The 18,001-nt window shown below is 44.2% G+C and overlaps 1 protein-coding gene across 5 annotated transcripts in view; it reads left to right on the plus strand.

The window, feature by feature from the left end:
* The window catches only part of LOC147895397 (cyclic nucleotide-gated ion channel 2-like), a 40,638-nt gene that overhangs the window by 8,791 nt on the left and 13,846 nt on the right, over nucleotides 1–18,001 (plus strand). For all 5 annotated transcript variants that reach the window (XM_087383639.1, XM_087383643.1, XM_087383640.1 and 2 more), the window contains 4 exons: nucleotides 10,708–11,021; nucleotides 11,215–11,326; nucleotides 11,488–11,724; nucleotides 11,852–11,938. In XM_087383639.1, coding sequence (XP_087239765.1) covers nucleotides 10,708–11,021; nucleotides 11,215–11,326; nucleotides 11,488–11,724; nucleotides 11,852–11,938 — 750 coding nt within the window. The remainder of the gene's footprint in view (nucleotides 1–10,707; nucleotides 11,022–11,214; nucleotides 11,327–11,487; nucleotides 11,725–11,851; nucleotides 11,939–18,001) is intronic.

Here is an 18,001-nt window from a genome sequence, read left to right on the forward strand (position 1 = left end):
TACATACATACATCCATACATATATATGTATGTATATATACATACATGTATATGTATGTATATATACATACATGTATACATATGTATACATACATACATATATATATATATATAAAGGAATTAACATGTTCGAACTTCGAAAGGGTAGATTGGGGAGCTGATAGGGTAACTGTTCGAAAGGGAAAGAAGAAATTTAAAATGTCCATGGTTCCAATAAGGAGTGTTCCAAAAGTGTTCAACCCTTGGTAGCTGAAGGAATTAACATGGTGGCGGAAGTTGAAGGTGATGAGGAAGAGTGTTTTCTCACAAGAAACCCCTCCTTGGTTCCAATATTTGAAGTGGATGTGCAGGCTGACAAAATATGAAGAGGGGAGAGGAGAAGAGTGGAGATGAGGAGAGAGGGCACAGCTAGAGAGCACACCATAAATGACTAACTGTACACTAGATTTAGTTGAAAAATAAGAATATATACAAACCCTTTTAGGGTTAGGGTTAGGGGATCTAACCCTTTCCTTTATAGCACTCTATAAGGTTAGTGCTATGCACATATGATCACGTGATGGTGCTATGCACACATGATCACATGATGTTGAGTGTGAACTCTCAACACCTTCCCTCAAGATCAACATCATGAAGTAGGCCTTCCCTCAAGATGATGATTCTGGGTAATCAAAGGACTGAGCATTATATTCCATCACACCCCTTTAATAGGAATGTCCTTCCTCTGCGGCAAACCAAGAGCTAGTCGGTGTTTCTCGAATAGCTCTTTACCGAGTGGTTTGGTAAAGATGTCTGCAATATTTTCTTTGCTATCACAATGCTGCAGTGTGATGTCACCAAGTAACACTCTTTCTCTGATGAAGTGCTCTCTGACATCAATGTGCTTTGTTCTGGAGTGATATACTGGATTTTTGGCCAATGCTTGAGCCGATTGATTATCACAGTATATTGTTGTTGGCTTTAACTCATCAAAGTAATTTGTTTCTAACAATAGTCTTCTGAGCCATATAGCCTCACATGCACCTGTAGTGAGTGCTCTATATTTTGCTTCAGTCGAAGACAAAGAAACAGTTGGCTGTTTGTTTGACAACCATGATATAGCACCTTGACCAAGGAAAAATGCATATCCTTGTGTCGATCTCCTGGTCTCATGATCTCTGGCATAGTCACTGTCACAGTATCCATGCAACCGTGGATGACTTCCTCTGTATTCTATCTCAAACTGTCTTGTACCTCTGATGTATCTCAAGACTCTTTTGGCTTCATTTACATGTATACATATGTATACATACATATGTATGTATACATACATATGTATGTATACATACATATGTATAAATATATATACATATATATATATATGTATATATATACATATGTATGTATATATACATATATATATATATGTATATATATACATATGTATGTATATATACATAAATACATATGTATATATATACATATGTATACATGTATGTATATACATATATATATATATACATGTATATATACATATATACATATATACATATATATATATATATATATATATATATACACATATGTATACTGGCTTTTTGGAGCACTGCTAAGCTCTCTCTTGCAGGTCGAGCCCTTGTGGTCAATCAGGTTCTCCTGGCCGCGGCCTGGTATGTGGCCTCTTGATGGTGCTTCTCACGGTCTTGCGTGGCACAGCTCAGGAGTATGGTTCGGAACTTCCTGTGCTCCGGAGGGGATGGTCTCAAAGATACCAGAGCCAGGGTAGCCTGGCAGAGAGTCATTCTTCCGTAGGCGGAGGGTGGCTTAGGAGTCATTGATCCAGAGCTCCAGAGTCAGGCCCTGCTGGGCAAGTTAGTTATCCGCGGTTTGACCTCGGGGGGGCAAACGTGGAAGTTGCTACTTCAGCAGGGGATCAGTTCTTGCACCCCGCGCCGAGGAGGAGAGTGGCTGCCGTCCCTCAGGTGGATCTTTACCTCTGCACCGCTTACCTGCCCCCGTTCCCTGCTCATTCGTAGCCTGTTCACGGTTTGGAGGCGACTTCGTCTCAGCCTCATCCAGTCGCCTCCTAGCAGTCAGGGGGAGATCGACCGCCAGCCGCTCATCTGGAACGGTCAGGTCAGAGATGTCTCGGGCCTTCAGCTGGGGGAGAGGTCGCATATCTCGTGGGATGGCTGGATGCGGGGGCCCGCTCGATCCCTTCGAGTTTGGAGGGACACTTACAGGCACTTGGAGATAGCTGCACTTGCAGCCGTAGCTGGGGGCGTTCGTGGTGCTCAGGCGAGGCGTACAGAGATAGATGGAGCGATTCCTGCCCGCTGGTTGGTACCACTGGAGATTCAGATCCTCATGCCTGGTGATGCCGGTTGGCTTGGACAGCTCACCCCCCATGGCATCCCACTGGTTGTCGCAGGTCGGCTAGCCGACACCTCTGTCTCCTTCTTCGCCGTTTTGGGTGACGGTTGACTCAGGAGAGAGGGTGCGCTCATCGACCCCCTTCTCCCATGGTAGAGGGTTCGTGTTGTAGGCCTCTTGGGGAAGGTTTGGCAAGTCAATCCTAGAGTAGAGCAAGATCAGTTGCAGTTGTGGCGATATATATATATATATATATATATATATATGTATATATATATATATGTATATATATATATATGTATATATGTATATATGTATATGTATATATGTATATATATATATATATATATATATATCATATAGATATGTACATATAGATATATGATAGATAGAGAGAGCTGTGTAGACTAGGTAGTGATAGAGATTCCCTATATAGACCCTTTTAGCCCTTTGTATGTCCAAACTTACATGAGGCCTTGAATTTTCAAACCATGCTCTTGGATAGGGCCGATGTAGTCCCAGGCAGAGAATGGCTCTATGAGCTATGCTATACTTTCCAAAGGGATTATCTTAATGACTTTGAAAAAGAGGGCCAGCCGTACATGCTGCAAGGAGAATATCTTCTGCCAAGTTTACTACTTTATATGTGTGATGGAGCTTGAGCACTACTTAGAGAGTGACAACTATCGGGCATATTTATGTGACCGTTTTGAAAGAGAACATAATCAACTAATGAAAGAATTCTTGCCAAAGTTTGGTGATGTGTTTCTTGATGATTTGCTTGATGGTTTCTTGGTGAAGATAAGGGAGAGGGAAGGGAAAAGTAGGGTTATTTGAATTAGGACAGGATGCTTTAGAGGAGTAAGCATAGATAATGATTGCATAATATCATGTAGCATAAGGTTTTTTCCAAGGTACTGCCCAAATGAAGCTACTAAATAGAGTACTAGTCTAGGACAATGCGAATACATGACACGTGGTAGTAATAGAAGTGTGTTTAGTACACAACATAAATGTATGTTGTGTAATTGACTTGCGTGGAACACGTAGCATCCCCCATAGCACAACATTAGATCTCCTATATCTTGGCTTCTAGTGCTCAAAATTTTTATCTCACTATCTCTATCCACTCTTTGGTCCTGTATGACTACCTACAATTGCTTTATACATGTTATACTTGAGCACCACATAGACATCCATGGGAAAGATGAAGTGATGTGTGCAAGAGAGGTTTAACATTATGCTGATCCCTTCTTGGAATGGTACTATCTACACGTTTGGCTAGTTCTCATAGATAATGCATGTTAATCCTATTAGCACAAGTGAGATGATTCAACGGAAAGACCGTTTCATCATGTGGACCCACCCCATGTGCAATCACTCACTCAACTTCCTTCATGAAGATTTGGGAAAGCTGGATTGGGTAAGTAAAAGGTCAAGCAGGGTAATTTCATCACCTGTTTTTTCAGCATGAGGAAGCCCTACTTGTTGTTTGATGACAATCAAGTAGGGCTAGTGACTGTGGCTGCACCTCATGCTGACCTTTATCTCCAACGAATGAAGATGCTGGCTAGGTAGCAAGAAACATGAATAGTGCAGGTGTAGTGGTACATTTTTAATCCCATCTTGCCTGTGGAGTTCTAGTCTGTTATGGATATCATGATGCCTCCCTTTATGTATCACAGATTTTTGAGTGTGGGCCCACTATATGAGTTTAAATGTTCAAGAGACTTGATAGAAAGGATACCCAAAGCCGGTGTCACATGATATACATGTATAATGAATTATAAGCTATCTCTAGTGTCTTCTTTTATTCTTAAATCTGAGTCTTTAGGGATGCAACATTGCTAAGTAGTGGAGTGCTTGACATCTGAACTTCACTTTTGCTTCTTGCTTATGGAAATTGGAAACTTTATTGTTTAGGATTAGGTGTTTGTCTTATTGATGTGGGCTTGAAGTGAGTTCCCATGAGCGTTGTGAGTTGTGATGTTGTGTGGAGACCAATAAACACTCCTCTGACCGAGTGTCGTCTCGAGTTTTTCAATGTAACGCAAGTGAAGGTTCTTGATGCCAAGAGTCTACGTAGTAACAGGTTTCGCTCAGGGATGCATTGGATATGATTTATCTGGCACAAGAGCTTATAAAGAATCTTGATGACAAAGCTGCAGATTGAGCTAATGGATTAAACAAAGGAAAACAGATTGCTTGTTGTGAGAAAGCTCCTCTTGATGGCCTGAGACACACATCTGAACAATCTATTGCTTGTCAGTCATTGGTTGGTGTGACTGACAGATAAGGGCTGGACATTTAATTGCAGCTTTGGGTGATGGGAAGGTTGATCACCTAAGTGCTCGTAAACACTATGCAGATTCAACTATTAGCTAAGGAATTTCCAACATGATGGGTGTTGAGCTTATAAACACTATGTAGATTCCAACTATTATATTCCAACTATTAGCTAAGGAATTTCCAACATGATGGGTGTTTGAACAGATATTGTTGGGCCATGCAAGAGAGCAAACAACAACCGAGAAAACGAAGTTTACTTGCAAATGGATAATGAAGAAAGTACAAGAGTGGCCAATATATGGCCCTAAAGTCAACTAGTTTAGTAAGTCAATTGGTTGACTAGGATTAGGACTAAATGTCCCAACTAGCCTAGAAGGCCGTACCAAGGCTAAACTTCCCTCCGTGGTATGGCTGAAGTATCGTGGATACATCTCAAGTATACCTGGAAACTATATCATGATTGCACATGTTCATCCAAGATGGATACAACCACCTATGATAGTACAGAGAGATCAACGTCACACAATAAATGGTACCAAGTGTAAGGCATGCTGAAAAGCCTCAAACTTGGGTCGTGGTAGAGCCTTCGTGAAGAGATCAGCTAAGTTATCCTTTGTGGGAACGCAAGACAACTATATACCTCCAGCTGTTGTTTCTCCCTTGCATTCCATTGCTTCCCCACCCAATATTGGATTACGCACGACGGCCAAAGCACTTGGGCAGTCAGTGTAGATGATAGTAGAAGTGTTTTGGCTGACATGAAGATCTAAAAGTGGCTTGCATAGCCAAACACACTCTACGGTAGCCGTGAAAGCTGCCTTGTATTGAGCCTCACAAATGGAAGTAGCAATTGTAGGCTGCTTCTTGCTGAACCAAGATATGTATGAAGAGCTAGGCATAAAGAGTTGCCCCTGTGTGACATGCTAGTGTACTTCAAATGATTTCTGCAAATTTGCCTTGAAATCTGCAATTTTCTGCGTGTCGAGACTAGTGATAAGCATGTCATCCACATAAAGAATTAAAATCAGAAATGTTGATTCACTCTTCTAGACATAAAGAGTGGCCTCTGTAGGGCTGTTTTGAAAGCCAAGGCATAGCAAAAAAGAATGTATCTTGGCATAGCCATGCTCGTGGTGCCTATTTCAAACCATAGAGGGCCATTTTCAGCCGGCATACTTGATTTTCAAAAGAGATTGGGTGACATAGACCTCTTCCAGTAAATCACCATGAAGGAAAGCAGTCTTAATGTCCAGCAGGTGTACCTCCCAATGCTTGAGGGATGCAAGAGCAATGACACACCGAATGGTCGTAATGCATGAAGTGGGAGCAAATGTCTCCTTAAAGTGAATGCCATGTTGCATAGCCTCTTGCAACAAGGCGGGCTTTGTAATGGTCAACACTGCGATCAGCTTTGTGTTTCAATTTGTACACCCACTCACTGCCAATGTCATGCTTGCTGATAGACAAGTCACACAACTCATAAGTGCCAGTTGGATCCATGAGAGTGTTTTTGGCCTTCCAGGATCAGCCTCACCGAGCAGGTGGACGAGGTGCCCTTCTTTTCCTATACCACTCGGATTGGCAGGAGGCTTTAGATGGACTCTTTGACTTGGACCCCTTCGAGGTAGAGGCATTGGGTGGCCCAGAGGGTGCCTTAGGAGGTCCGTTCCAGGTTTTGGGCGCGTCTTTGGTCCAGTTTGCGGTCGAGGAAGATCTCCTACTTCTTTTGGCTAGCCGCCCACGGAGGCTTGCCCATAGGCCAGTGGTTGGAGTAGATGCGGATGGAGGGGTAGTGTCACTACTGCTTTGTTGGATTTCTGGAGACGATCCCTCATTGCCTCTGGAGCTGTTGTAGCGCAGTGAGGACCTGGATGGGAGCCCTTAGGATTATGACCCGTATGCAGAGCCTTTAGAGGGACTACACTTGGGGGATGGTGGCCTGGTTGACTGAGGGAGGTTACACGTTCCAGATTGATGAGGTCTCTCCAACTTATTGGATACAGGGTCAGAGCATTCAAAGGGTGGAGCTCCATGAGGCGGTCCCTCCTGATAACTCGGATCCCCATTCCCCTCCGGAGGATAGCGTGTGGGAGGTAGTAGCTAGTATCACAGCGTGGAACATTTGGGTTGCTCGTTGTAGTCTGGGTGAGCATCCGGTTCCATTCTTGGCTACCTTGGTCGCCATTTGGCAAGATATCATCTACACCCTGTGCTCCACCCGAGAGCGTGGGACCCCAGGCTCTAGGGCGACTGTCGCGAGGCGCGCACGTTTCTGCAAGCTTGGCCTGCAGGAGTTTTTTCTACATATTCACCCTGCGAGAGATTCACTGGTTGTATAGTCCCCCCACCTGGCTGTTAGCCCCTGTATCAGAGATTCCCTCGGTAGTGAGCTGGGTTTCTCTAGAACAGGCTGATTTTCTTCTTTCATTGTATCCGGTTTTTTCCATAACACCTTCGGGGCTGCTGTTTTGTATGAAGTTTTTCAAGCATTAATAGAAGGTTCCTTTCTTTGAAAAAAAAAAAAAAACTCGTAAGTGCGATTAACATGAATGGATTCAGTTCTTATGGCCTGCATCCATTCATTGCTTGCTCAGTGACATAGATGTTCCCCATACAAGCAGCGGTAATCAATGCAAATCAAGCAAACTGTCATGCATCTGTTTTTCTGAACCTTTGGTGTGGGCAGCCATGGACTCAGCTTGCTTGTTGTCCTGTAGAGTATCCAAGAGCCACCTTGGAACTCTTTTCAGTTGTCTATTGACAGCCCTCTCCTTATCAACTGCCTGATCAATTGTGTGATCATCACGTAGCTGCAAATCAGGCTGAGCATGTGGAACCTGAGGAGGATGAGAGCTGCTCGAAGCATGTGGAGTTTGACCCTGCAAAAGCTGATCTAAATCTGCAATAGACTGAAATAGGGGCAGCAGGGTATCAAACACATTTGAGGCATTCGCATTAGGCTGCCTTTTGCAGTCTAGCCAAGGTAAGGTGGCATGTTCAGCAAAATAGCATTCGTGCTGACAACCACTTCCTTATAGTGGGCTGAAACAATCTGCAACCTTTGCTTTGTGAGCTGTAGCCTATGAAGATGCGTTTGACAGCTTTCCTACAATTTATGCCTTAGCTGAGAGGGAATATCAAATGCCAAAGATCCAAACACCCTCATGTGAGGAAGCACTGGCTTACGTCCTGTTCATGCTTATGTGAAGTAGAACCGAGCCAAATGCTTCTTGATCTAGCTGTGATACACGTGGGATGAAAAATTGACTAGTCTAAAACAAATGTTGATCTGACGGGTCTGGGGTCTGGTACAAGGCTGTACGATGACAGGCGCAGGTTTTTACGGGTGACAAATGACTGCTGTACAGTGTACGGACAGGTTGCTGCAGGGCTGTATGGACAGGTCTATGCGCACTCATACGTATAGTGTACGGACAATTGATAGAAGCATACGAATAATTTTACAGCAACGTACGGACGCTTTGAAAGTGTACTGACTTGATAGCCTGATTTGCAGCCTGGATGTAGGGCCCCTTTGGTATGGAATGTATGTGCAAGATGTACAGCGTCTGGTTGTATGGTGCTCATTGTATGGATGTAATGCTAGAGCTGGTTTAAGAGCGTGACCATATTGTTTGTCAGACGGATAGTGTTCCTGCGGGAGCTGTGCTAGAGTTAATGGCACGTCGCTTGGCCATTCCGAGCAGAGCTACCTTCAATTCATTCGTCAATAAGCTGCAAGTCGATGCAAATAGCAGCCAGATACTCCAAGATGGCAGCACAAATCTGCTTAGAATGAGTAAGTGCTGAAGTTGGTTGGAGGCTGAGCTACAAGAGCTAGACACATGAGTGGGATGCAAAAATCCTATGATGCCACTATTGGGTGCGGGGAGTAGTGGAATGCAAGAGAGCAAACAACAACTGAGAAAACGAAGTGTACTTGCAAATGGATAATGAAGAAAGTACAAGAGTGGGCAATTTATGGCCCCAAAGTCAAGTAGTTGATTAAGTCAAGTGGTTGACTAGGACTAGGACTAGGACTTAATGTCCTAAGTAGCCTACAAGGCCATACTAGGGCTAAGTGTCAACACTATATGAAGAACGTTGGATGGAAGTACATATATGGGCCCTTTTAATAACCTTCTTTCGTCCCAATGCTGTAATGCCTTTCGAAAATTAAAGTGGATGGATTTTTTTAAAAAAGCAATAAAAATTTTTGTTTGATAGATGTCATCTTTCATCAAAGAAGATGGACGAGAACATAATTTTTGAAGAAAAGAAATATTATGCGATGGGAATTTCAGTTTGATGGAATCCCTTTTCTTGGGGGAGGGAGGGGGGGGTCGGTGTTTTGGTTTGTTGGAGGAAGTGGACGTCCCACTATGGATGGAAAAAAGCAGTTTTGAACTGGTGCTATGGAGAATAGCATGGATTGTGTTTCTTCCATGTGACATGGGAAAATTTCTTTTCTTGGAAAGATCTATGTTGTAAGGTAGAAATCCTTTGGAAAGGGTGTCAAATCTACTTGAGCTTAAGTTCAAATTTGTGGATGATGCTCTTGCTGCATAGATGCATCTAGTAAAGAATCCATTAATCACGTATGACTTTTTTCCATCACGAATTTAGCTCCTTTAAAAGATGGAATGCAAAATTGATGCTGATAGTAAATCAAGATGTCTTGTGTAGGAATTTGTGCCAAAATGACTGTTTGATGATTTATCAACCTGATTGAATGCAAGGATAAGTTGTTGTGGAGGCCGGAGGCTATAGGAATATTCAAGCACATGAGTGTGTTCAGAAGTGGCAAATACTCTAATGCATGAAAGTGCCTAAAGCAAAGACACGTTACACAAGTCAAAATGACTTGAGAATGTCAAGTGATGACTTTGAGCAGCAGATCATTGATGACCCTTTGGGCTTGGATGCAGGAGCACACAATTGTGCTACTTAGTATTCCCATTGTTTGGGAATGCAATTGCATTTGCTATTTATCATTACGTCTGGACATGGCCATATGTAAATTTGCAGATGCATGGTGGCAGTGACTTAAAGGCCACATTGACTCACAAGTGCCTTTGTGCTCTAGGGACAGCAATAGAAGTAAGACATGTGCGACTCAGCCCATTTGGTGGAGTGAACTCTTAAATATGTTAATTAATTAAAGCATACAATTGACTCCCCACTAGTAATCATTTGCTGTCTATTTATTTCAAGAGGTGAAAATTATCAAACCCTTATCACTGATCAGGCTGACCAAGCGCATATAACTTTGTCAAGTGGATAGCATCAGTAGCGGCAAAACTGGAGAATTATATGGAAGTTATTGAGCATCACATTGCCTTTGACTAGACCTTTGTCTCAACAATTTGCTTCCTTCAAGTACGAAACAGTTAGAATGGAGATGCAGGATGATGCATACAGCTGATTTGGTTGAATTTTCAATTCTGTCTCTTGCAGAGAGGAGGGTTTCCTTAGATTTTGTGCCTCAATTTTTGCAACTGAAAGCTTTTTGAAATTACAGTTCGCTGATGTCTATCTGTGTAAATTCTTGAATTGTGTGACATATTATATTTTGTGGATTTTTTTTGCAACTGATACTGCCACCTCTTGATATTACCCTTTTCCTGATTCACCCTACTCCATTTCTAATCTCTCACATGATAATATGCTGTAGCCTTTTGTCCTCTAGACACACTTCCATGTCTTTGTAGTCATAATTTGAATGCAAAATCATCATCACCCAACTCTTCATGCATATAGTTGTTTGCAGTCAGCAAAAGTGTTTGCACAACGGCAGTTACTGGCAAGATTATGCAAATTCCAAAGCATGTGTAGACCAAGGATGGAAGTTCTGTAAAAGTCTAGGTAACATGTAGCGTATCAATACTTGAAAAATGACAGGCACATAATATACTACTTGCTACGTTAGTTTGGGGCTATACCTCAGAAACAAAGATTTAGCAATTTTCTGTTTCAATGCCTTGATTAGTAGCATAAGACAGTATTGCTACTCGTTTTACATTGATATCTGAGCTTATTTTGAAGCAACTAATACCTTCTTCGCAGGTAGCTGGTAGTAGCTGGTATCTATTGGCATCCCAACGAGTTTCTACTTGTCTCATTACACAATGCAAAGGATTGAACGGATGCACAGTTAGTTTTTTGGGCTGTTCTCATCCTATATCATATGGAGGCCCTACAAATGATATGCCAGGGTCCACGTGGAATAGTAACCAAACTGCCTTTTCCAATTGCTTCACTGAAAGTAGTTCAGTCATTAATTATGGTATCTATCAGTGGGCTATACCTTTGGTCACAGGGCAAACCAATTGGCTTTCGAAGATTTTACTTCCAATCTTTTGGGGTGTGATGACTTTAAGGTATATTGTAAGCTCAATCAATCTTAGTAGATAATATTATAGAGCCGAAGTACTTTTGTGTGTACGAAACCTCGTCATGAAACTACATGTTAATTGTATCCCATATAGAATCACAAACCAGAGTGTACTTGATTTCTGGACATCAGAGCAATACAATAACACACAAAAATGCTCTCTCTGTTGCTTGTTTTAGCTCCTTTGGTAATGCATTGGTACCAAGTGATCAGTCTCTGGAAGTGGCCTTCTGTATTGTAGTTGTAACATGTGGTCTACTCCTTTTCACGTTACTTATTGGAAATATCCAGGTATGCTTGAGCAATGCAAATTCTCCTTTAAGATTTGAATCTTTCATATGTGATCCGTTTCCTTTTGTTTTTGGCTATATGTAAGTAGATACATCATTCTCTGCTGCATATTGCTCTTACTAAGCTTATATGATGACCCGTGCATTTCTTCCTTGAGATAGGTATTCTTACAGGCAATCACATCCAAAAAGGAAGCAATGAAGTTAAAGATGAGAGACCTGGAATGGTGGATGCGACGTCGACAGCTCCCAACACGGTTGAGACATCGGGTACGAAGATACAAACAGCATAATTGGGCTGCAACACAGGGTGTAGATGAAGAGAATATAATCTGCAATCTACCAGAAGGGTTGAGACGTGACATCAAGAGACACCTTTGTCTTGACCTTGTTCGTCAGGTAAAAACCTTTCGGTGCAACTAAAATAATGTGGATCCTCGCAAATAAAACCTAAATTAATGTGGAAGAGTTGGAATAGAAGATTCGTTTAGTTTCTTGCCCTTTGATTAATTCGTAATCTTTGCAGGTGCCCCTTTTTGAGCAGATGGACCGTCTTGTTCTTGATAACATTTGTGACCGTGTTAAGCCGCATCTTTTCACGAAGGGGGAAACGGTAATTTTTATTATCCCTCCACTATATTGTCGCATTAGCAGCATCCTCAAATTTTTCTTACAGGTCAGGACATTGCCCTTTTGACATGATTCTTGGGGCCTTAATTGTCAAGTCAGCTTAGGACAATTACTGAAGCATCACTGACAAGGCAATCATCATGCTTGCACAACTCCACTATTTGGGTAGGATTTGATCTTAATATCACTAGAACCTCACACTGAACTAGATTGGCATCCTGGCTGCTAGTATTGCCCTCATGCTGTAGCTCCAAACACTTCAGTAGCAAGTCATTTTACGAAAACGGCCCCAAATGAGCGATTGGCCAGCCCAAGTAAAGAAGGAAGACTGCAGAAAAAACCTCTGTAGCAGCAAAACAAGAGCCAAGTGGGTCGCTTTTTGGGGAAGCCTACAGCTGTAAGAGACTGTTTGAGCAGGCCATTCCTTAAAAAACGACCTTTGTTGCAACAAGAATAAGGCCAAAAAAGGTGGTTCTAATAGGCATCCAGGAACTTAATGTTAGGATAGTAAGAACCATCTCTAGAGCAAAACGGAGCTCTCCCAGTGCAAAAACAACCTCAGGCTGATGGCGAACAGCTCTTCCAAGCTGTAGCAGGCTGGAACAAGCTCATGGAAGCTGGACGATGAGCTTTGGAAGGCAATGCTGCAGCAATCATACATGAGAAGGTAGACAACCTGCCATCGATAAGTGCCCAACCAATTTACGAGATGCTTCTACCATGATTTTCCGAGCAGCTAGTCTTCGGGCAGCGAGAGGGCAATGGGCAGGCAAGATCATTATGCTCTCATACCATTGTTGGAGAATGTGGAAGCAAGTACATAGAGTCGTGAAGCTGGAAACTCAAAGTGGATAGGAGTGGATTGAGTGAAGTGACTAGAATGTGTTGTTAGACTTTCATGTGTGGCTTGAGGGCTTCTATGTGCGTCTGCTTGCCCAAAGAGAGGTATTGTCAAGTAGTTTTTTCTTAGTGAGTTAGCAGGCCTGGTAAAGGCTATTCAGGGCCTGGTATAGGATATTATATGGGCCAGAGACTAGGCCAGATAATGGCTAGATTAAGGCCAACCCAGGACCTAGACCAGGGTCGGGTCTACCCAACTAGATATGGCGGGGTTAAAGTCGGCCTGGTCGGTGAGTTTGCTGGCTGGCCTTCCCCTATAATTAGGGTCTCTTGCCACTCTTTAGGTGTTCCATTTCATCATCACACACACCTCTTTGGTACTGCATTTCCATGCTATAAAGAAAGCTCTCTCTCTCTCTCTCTCTCTCTCTCTCTCTCTCTCTCATGCTTCCCCAATGTGTGCAACGTTGACATGGTATCAGAGCCGCATATCATTTAGAAGCTTCGACTTGGACCTAGAGAGTGTTTGGGGTTGAGACAGTTTGCTGCTGGAAGGCACGAACAGTTTAGAGTCTGTACCTGACTGAATCCGAGATATTGTTGCCACCCTGCATCACACATGGACGAAACTATCGCCGGTGTCTTGATTGTGTGGTGATTGCACAATATAGTGTATTGTGGACAGCTAGGGAAGGAGGTGAACCACAGTCGAAGGCGATCCAAGGGGGTGGCTACTCCGGGACATAGGCGACTGTTTGGAGAAGGCTGTTGCAGGCATGGACAGCAGGGGATTCAGACTTTTGAAGAAGGCATTGTAGTAGCCTCTTCTCCCTTCCTACATCCCCATCCAGTATCCCTTCTCTTCTTTACTCAGCCACCCTCTCTATCTCTTCTTTACCCAGCCACCCTCCCTATCTCTTCTTCTTTCCCCAGCCACCCTCCCTATCTCTTCTTCTTTCCCACGCACCCTCCCCTTCATAAGGGCTAGTCATTCGACTTTTATCACAAGTGTGTAAGTGCTTGGAGTGGATCCATGGCAACCCCGTGTTTGAGCAAGGAAGAAAAACTTACGGATCCAACTATGCTCATTGGAAGCTGAACATGTGGATCTAGTTCATCCACAAGGGTCTTTGGGAAATCGTTCAAGACTGTGATTCTAAGGCGCACTTGGAGCTGGTGCGGACCATTTTGAAGGAGGTCTCCCGGTGGGTGCAAACCTTAAACGGTGCTTTTGAAGTGTGGTCCAAGTTATAGGATCTCTATGCTTAGGAGTCTTCTTTGCGGGTGTCATGTTGCAGGGTCAGCCCTACAGTCTTGAGTTTTCTATAGTAGCTCTATGCAGCCGTTTTTATTGAAGGACAAGGTCATCCATTACCAGCTATTGGCAATGAATGCCGCATGGTCCTCTGCTCAGTGGGCTGGACTTATCCTCACGAAGGTTCCACAAGAGTATGATATGGTTTCTCGGGCGCTGCGCTGCCACGCCATGAAAAATCAGTTGGATTTTGATGACCTCTGCTCCCTTCTCTTGGAGGAAGAATCTGTTCTACTGTCCCAGGGTAAGTTGAAGGTGCCTCATGGTGATCAGGCACTTTCGATAGTGCAAAAGAAGGACGGAGCCGTTGCTATGCCTATGGGAAGAGAGGTCACCTAGCAAAGGATTGCCGGTCTAAGGACAAAGGCAAATGTAAAGACAAGGACACGATTCATCAACACATGCATTGGATCATAGGTGAGGTGATCCGAGGGCAGCTCTTGCCCAGGAAAATCAGACCGTACATGCTTTCTAGCAGCAGGCTATGAGTGCCCTCACATGCTATAGCCAGAGAGGGCTTGCTTGCGGGAGAGCTCCTATAAAACTGAAATCTGGTAGGTAGATAGAGCTATGAACTACATATGAAACCATGGAAGCATATTTTGGCTTGTGTCCCTCGTGCAAGATAACTATTATGTCTTCAGTTTCCCACTCTATTTGTGGGGTTCTTTCCATGATGTTTTCCAGCGTTTTCTTTTTACTTCCTTCAAACCAGCCCTCTGGTAGCCCCCCTATGCATATGATTCGTGCATTAACCACCCTCTTTTCCTGTTCTTGTACTTCTTCATATACATATGATGTGTTGATTTTAGTGTCCAATGTTGTAGTAATTTCTTGTTTCATTGACTGGAGCTGACTTGTGACCTTGGACTGTAGTCACCATCTGTGGTGTGGGTGCTGCTGTGTTGTGTATTTGTAATACTTCATGAATAATTTCCTTCTTCCCTTGTCCTTCCCAAGCACTTGTTTTCCTCTCTAGAGCCGCAAGTTTGAGCTCGAGCTCACGTATTTCTTGCTGTAGATAGTAAACATGCTCTTGGGGGTCAATCATGCTCACCATTCTCTTATGCTATAGATAATTCTTAGCAAATGGGGAAGGCGTCTTTGCAAACACGTAGGGGGGGGTGGGGGGAGCGAAGGGAGAGCTGCAATGGAGGAGTATGAGTCTTTTGTTGGGGTAGAGGTAAAATCTTGGCCTTGGGGAAGGCCTTAGGCGTATAGACACCCCCTGCTGTGACTAACCCCCAGGGTTGGGTTGGGGGCTCATTCCAAGCCCTGGAGCTACGTTCCCCTTTTCTTTTCTTTTGCTGAAGCTTTGTGCAACCCTAATGTCGGCTAGGGTATGAGCTTTTAAAGATCTGCTTAACGGAGCCCTAGATGACAAGCTTAGAAACGGCCTGAGCGATGAGCGACGAACTTGAGCGACAGGTGACGGGCGACCTGAGTGATGAAGTTTACTGATGAAGTTGATGCTGATGGGTGAAGCTAACATTGGCAGGCGATGACGACGAGCTAACGGGTGACCTGCGTGTTAGAGCTAAGTCCACCTCATCATCCCTCCCCCCTCCCCCCCCCCCCCCCCCCAACACACACACACACGTACGCACGCACAAAGAGAGAGAGAGAGAGAGAGAGAGAGAGAGAGAGAGAGAGAGAGAGAGAGAGAAAGAAAGAAAGAAATTTTATTAAAGGTCCACGGAAGGCCATACATGGCCTATGGGACACAAAATCATCAGAAAGGAAAATACATCATCAACGATGCGCCAACTAGGTGGCCTCATCGTAAGACAGCTAAGATGCCAAAAATGGCTACAAAATCCTAGATACAAAATGAAATGAAATAGAGTACCAAAAATGCCTAGATACAAAATGTAAAATATGAAATATGAGGAACATCGTCTTCCCTAAGGGGTCTGTGATCCAAAGAAATGATGGAAGTCATGGCCATCGACCATGCCTCCTGCCATGAGTGTGAAGATCTGGGTGAGTGTGAAGATCTGGGCGAGTGTCAAGTGGGCTGCTGGCGGTGCCAAGTCTCCATGGAGCAATCTCCTCCGAAAATCTGCCATCATCCTCCGTCGTCTAGAAATAAAGCGACGGGTACGGCCTCTGTGTAAGATCATCCTGCGGTGTTGCCGGATCATGTCATATGTACATCCTCGGGGTGGAACCATCGATGCTCTCTGGCAAGATGGGCTATCTCTATGCTCATGGTCCTGCGCCTCGTCCTGCTCCTCATGAATAACCAGGTCTCTGGCAGGGATGCGACGGTGCTCTTTGAGGAATCTCTCTCTGTATCTGTTGATCTCCCTGATGAACAACGCTAAGCAATACTGATCCTCATACTCCATAATCCGAGAGAGAGGTCCAAATCCGTTCCCAAATAAACAGTGAAATCTGCCACGGATCTCATAATATAAAGGGCATCTGCAAACAAAGTGCTCCTCAGTCTCCACCTCCCCCATAGTGCAACAAGGGCATATCCTAGTCTCTCGCCTGGGTCTATGTCCGGTAGCCGTACGACGCATCCTGCCGGCCTCAACGTCTAATCTGTGGGAAGATACCCTGAGCTGGCCCAAGGCAATCCTGAGTGAGTGCGACATATGAACGCCGATATATCCTGGGGATATGATGAAGCCATCCTCTGAAATCCTAAGAAAATGGTCACGATATGTGGCCATCTTCGTAGGAAGCTCCGTGGGATGAACCCAAGTGCAAAACGTGTGTAGCTGCAACAAATCTGCCCTGATAACCTGACTGAGCTCATGTCAAGTGAGAGGGAGGCGAGGGGCATCTATGCTGTATCGAAATGGTGGCAGCCTATCCATATCCAAGCCCAACGAGGTGAGCCATGTGGAGAGTGTGTGGTACCAACAAAAAGTATGACCTCTCTCCACTAACATCTGCGAGGATGTCTGCGAGGATGTCAGTGCTAGCCACGGTAATCGTGCTCTGCCTGCTGCTGAGTCTCCGAGCGCCCTGATCCTATGCAAGTATGTAACTGACTGAAATGCTGCATCTAGCGCTAGGGGTGTAGCTCCGAACTCTGTGAGCATAATCTAATGCGGTACCGTGGGCTTCGCTCTGATCAATCTGGAGAACATGATGATCTGTAACCTCTCTACTCGTCTCCAATCCGCAACACTGAGATCTCCTACCCAAAAGAGGCTAGCATACATGGCTGCAGGTCTCACCAGCGTATCAAAAAGTAAGGACTTCGTGTCGGGATGCTGAAAATGTGACTGTGCACACTGCCTCTCGAGAAGAGCCAAGGCGGCATACCCTCTACTGATCCTATCTCGTGCTGCATGCGTCATGGTGAAGACTGGACCTCTAAATGTGGCACCCAAATATGTATACTCCCTGACTAGCTCCACCTCCTGCCCATCAAATGTGAAAGAGAACTCGCCTCTCCTATAAACCTGGTATGACGTGTTGAAGACCATGACTTTGGTCTTCCCAAGGTTTACAGACAACCCTCTGTCTTGACAAAAGCTGTGGAGTGCATGGAGATGTGCTTGTAAACCCTGCTGGGAGGAAGAAATAAGAACCACGTCATCTGCATAGAGGAGAATCGGTATCGTGGATCCTGCCAATAAAGAACTTGTACCACCCATCGTCTGTATGTACATCTCTAACTCATCGATATAGAGACCAAAGAGTGTCGGAGACAAAGGACACCCCTGCTTCACCCCTATCGTACTGCGTACTTCCCCCGACAGCCCTGCCCGTGTCCTGACTCTACCTGTGACTCTCTCATACAAGGCCATGATCGCCCATTGAATCTCCCCACTGAATCTCAAGTCATGAAGTCGCTGGAAGAGTCTGAAACGCGGCACAGTGTCAAATGCCTTTCTGAAGTCCACGAAGCAGCAATAGAGCCGTTGCTTA

The sequence above is a fragment of the Dipteris shenzhenensis genome, chromosome 13 (assembly GCF_047967505.1).
Source record: "Dipteris shenzhenensis isolate YYH24624 ecotype China chromosome 13, Dip_SZ_1.0, whole genome shotgun sequence".
Taxonomy (NCBI): Eukaryota; Viridiplantae; Streptophyta; class Polypodiopsida; order Gleicheniales; family Dipteridaceae; genus Dipteris; species Dipteris shenzhenensis.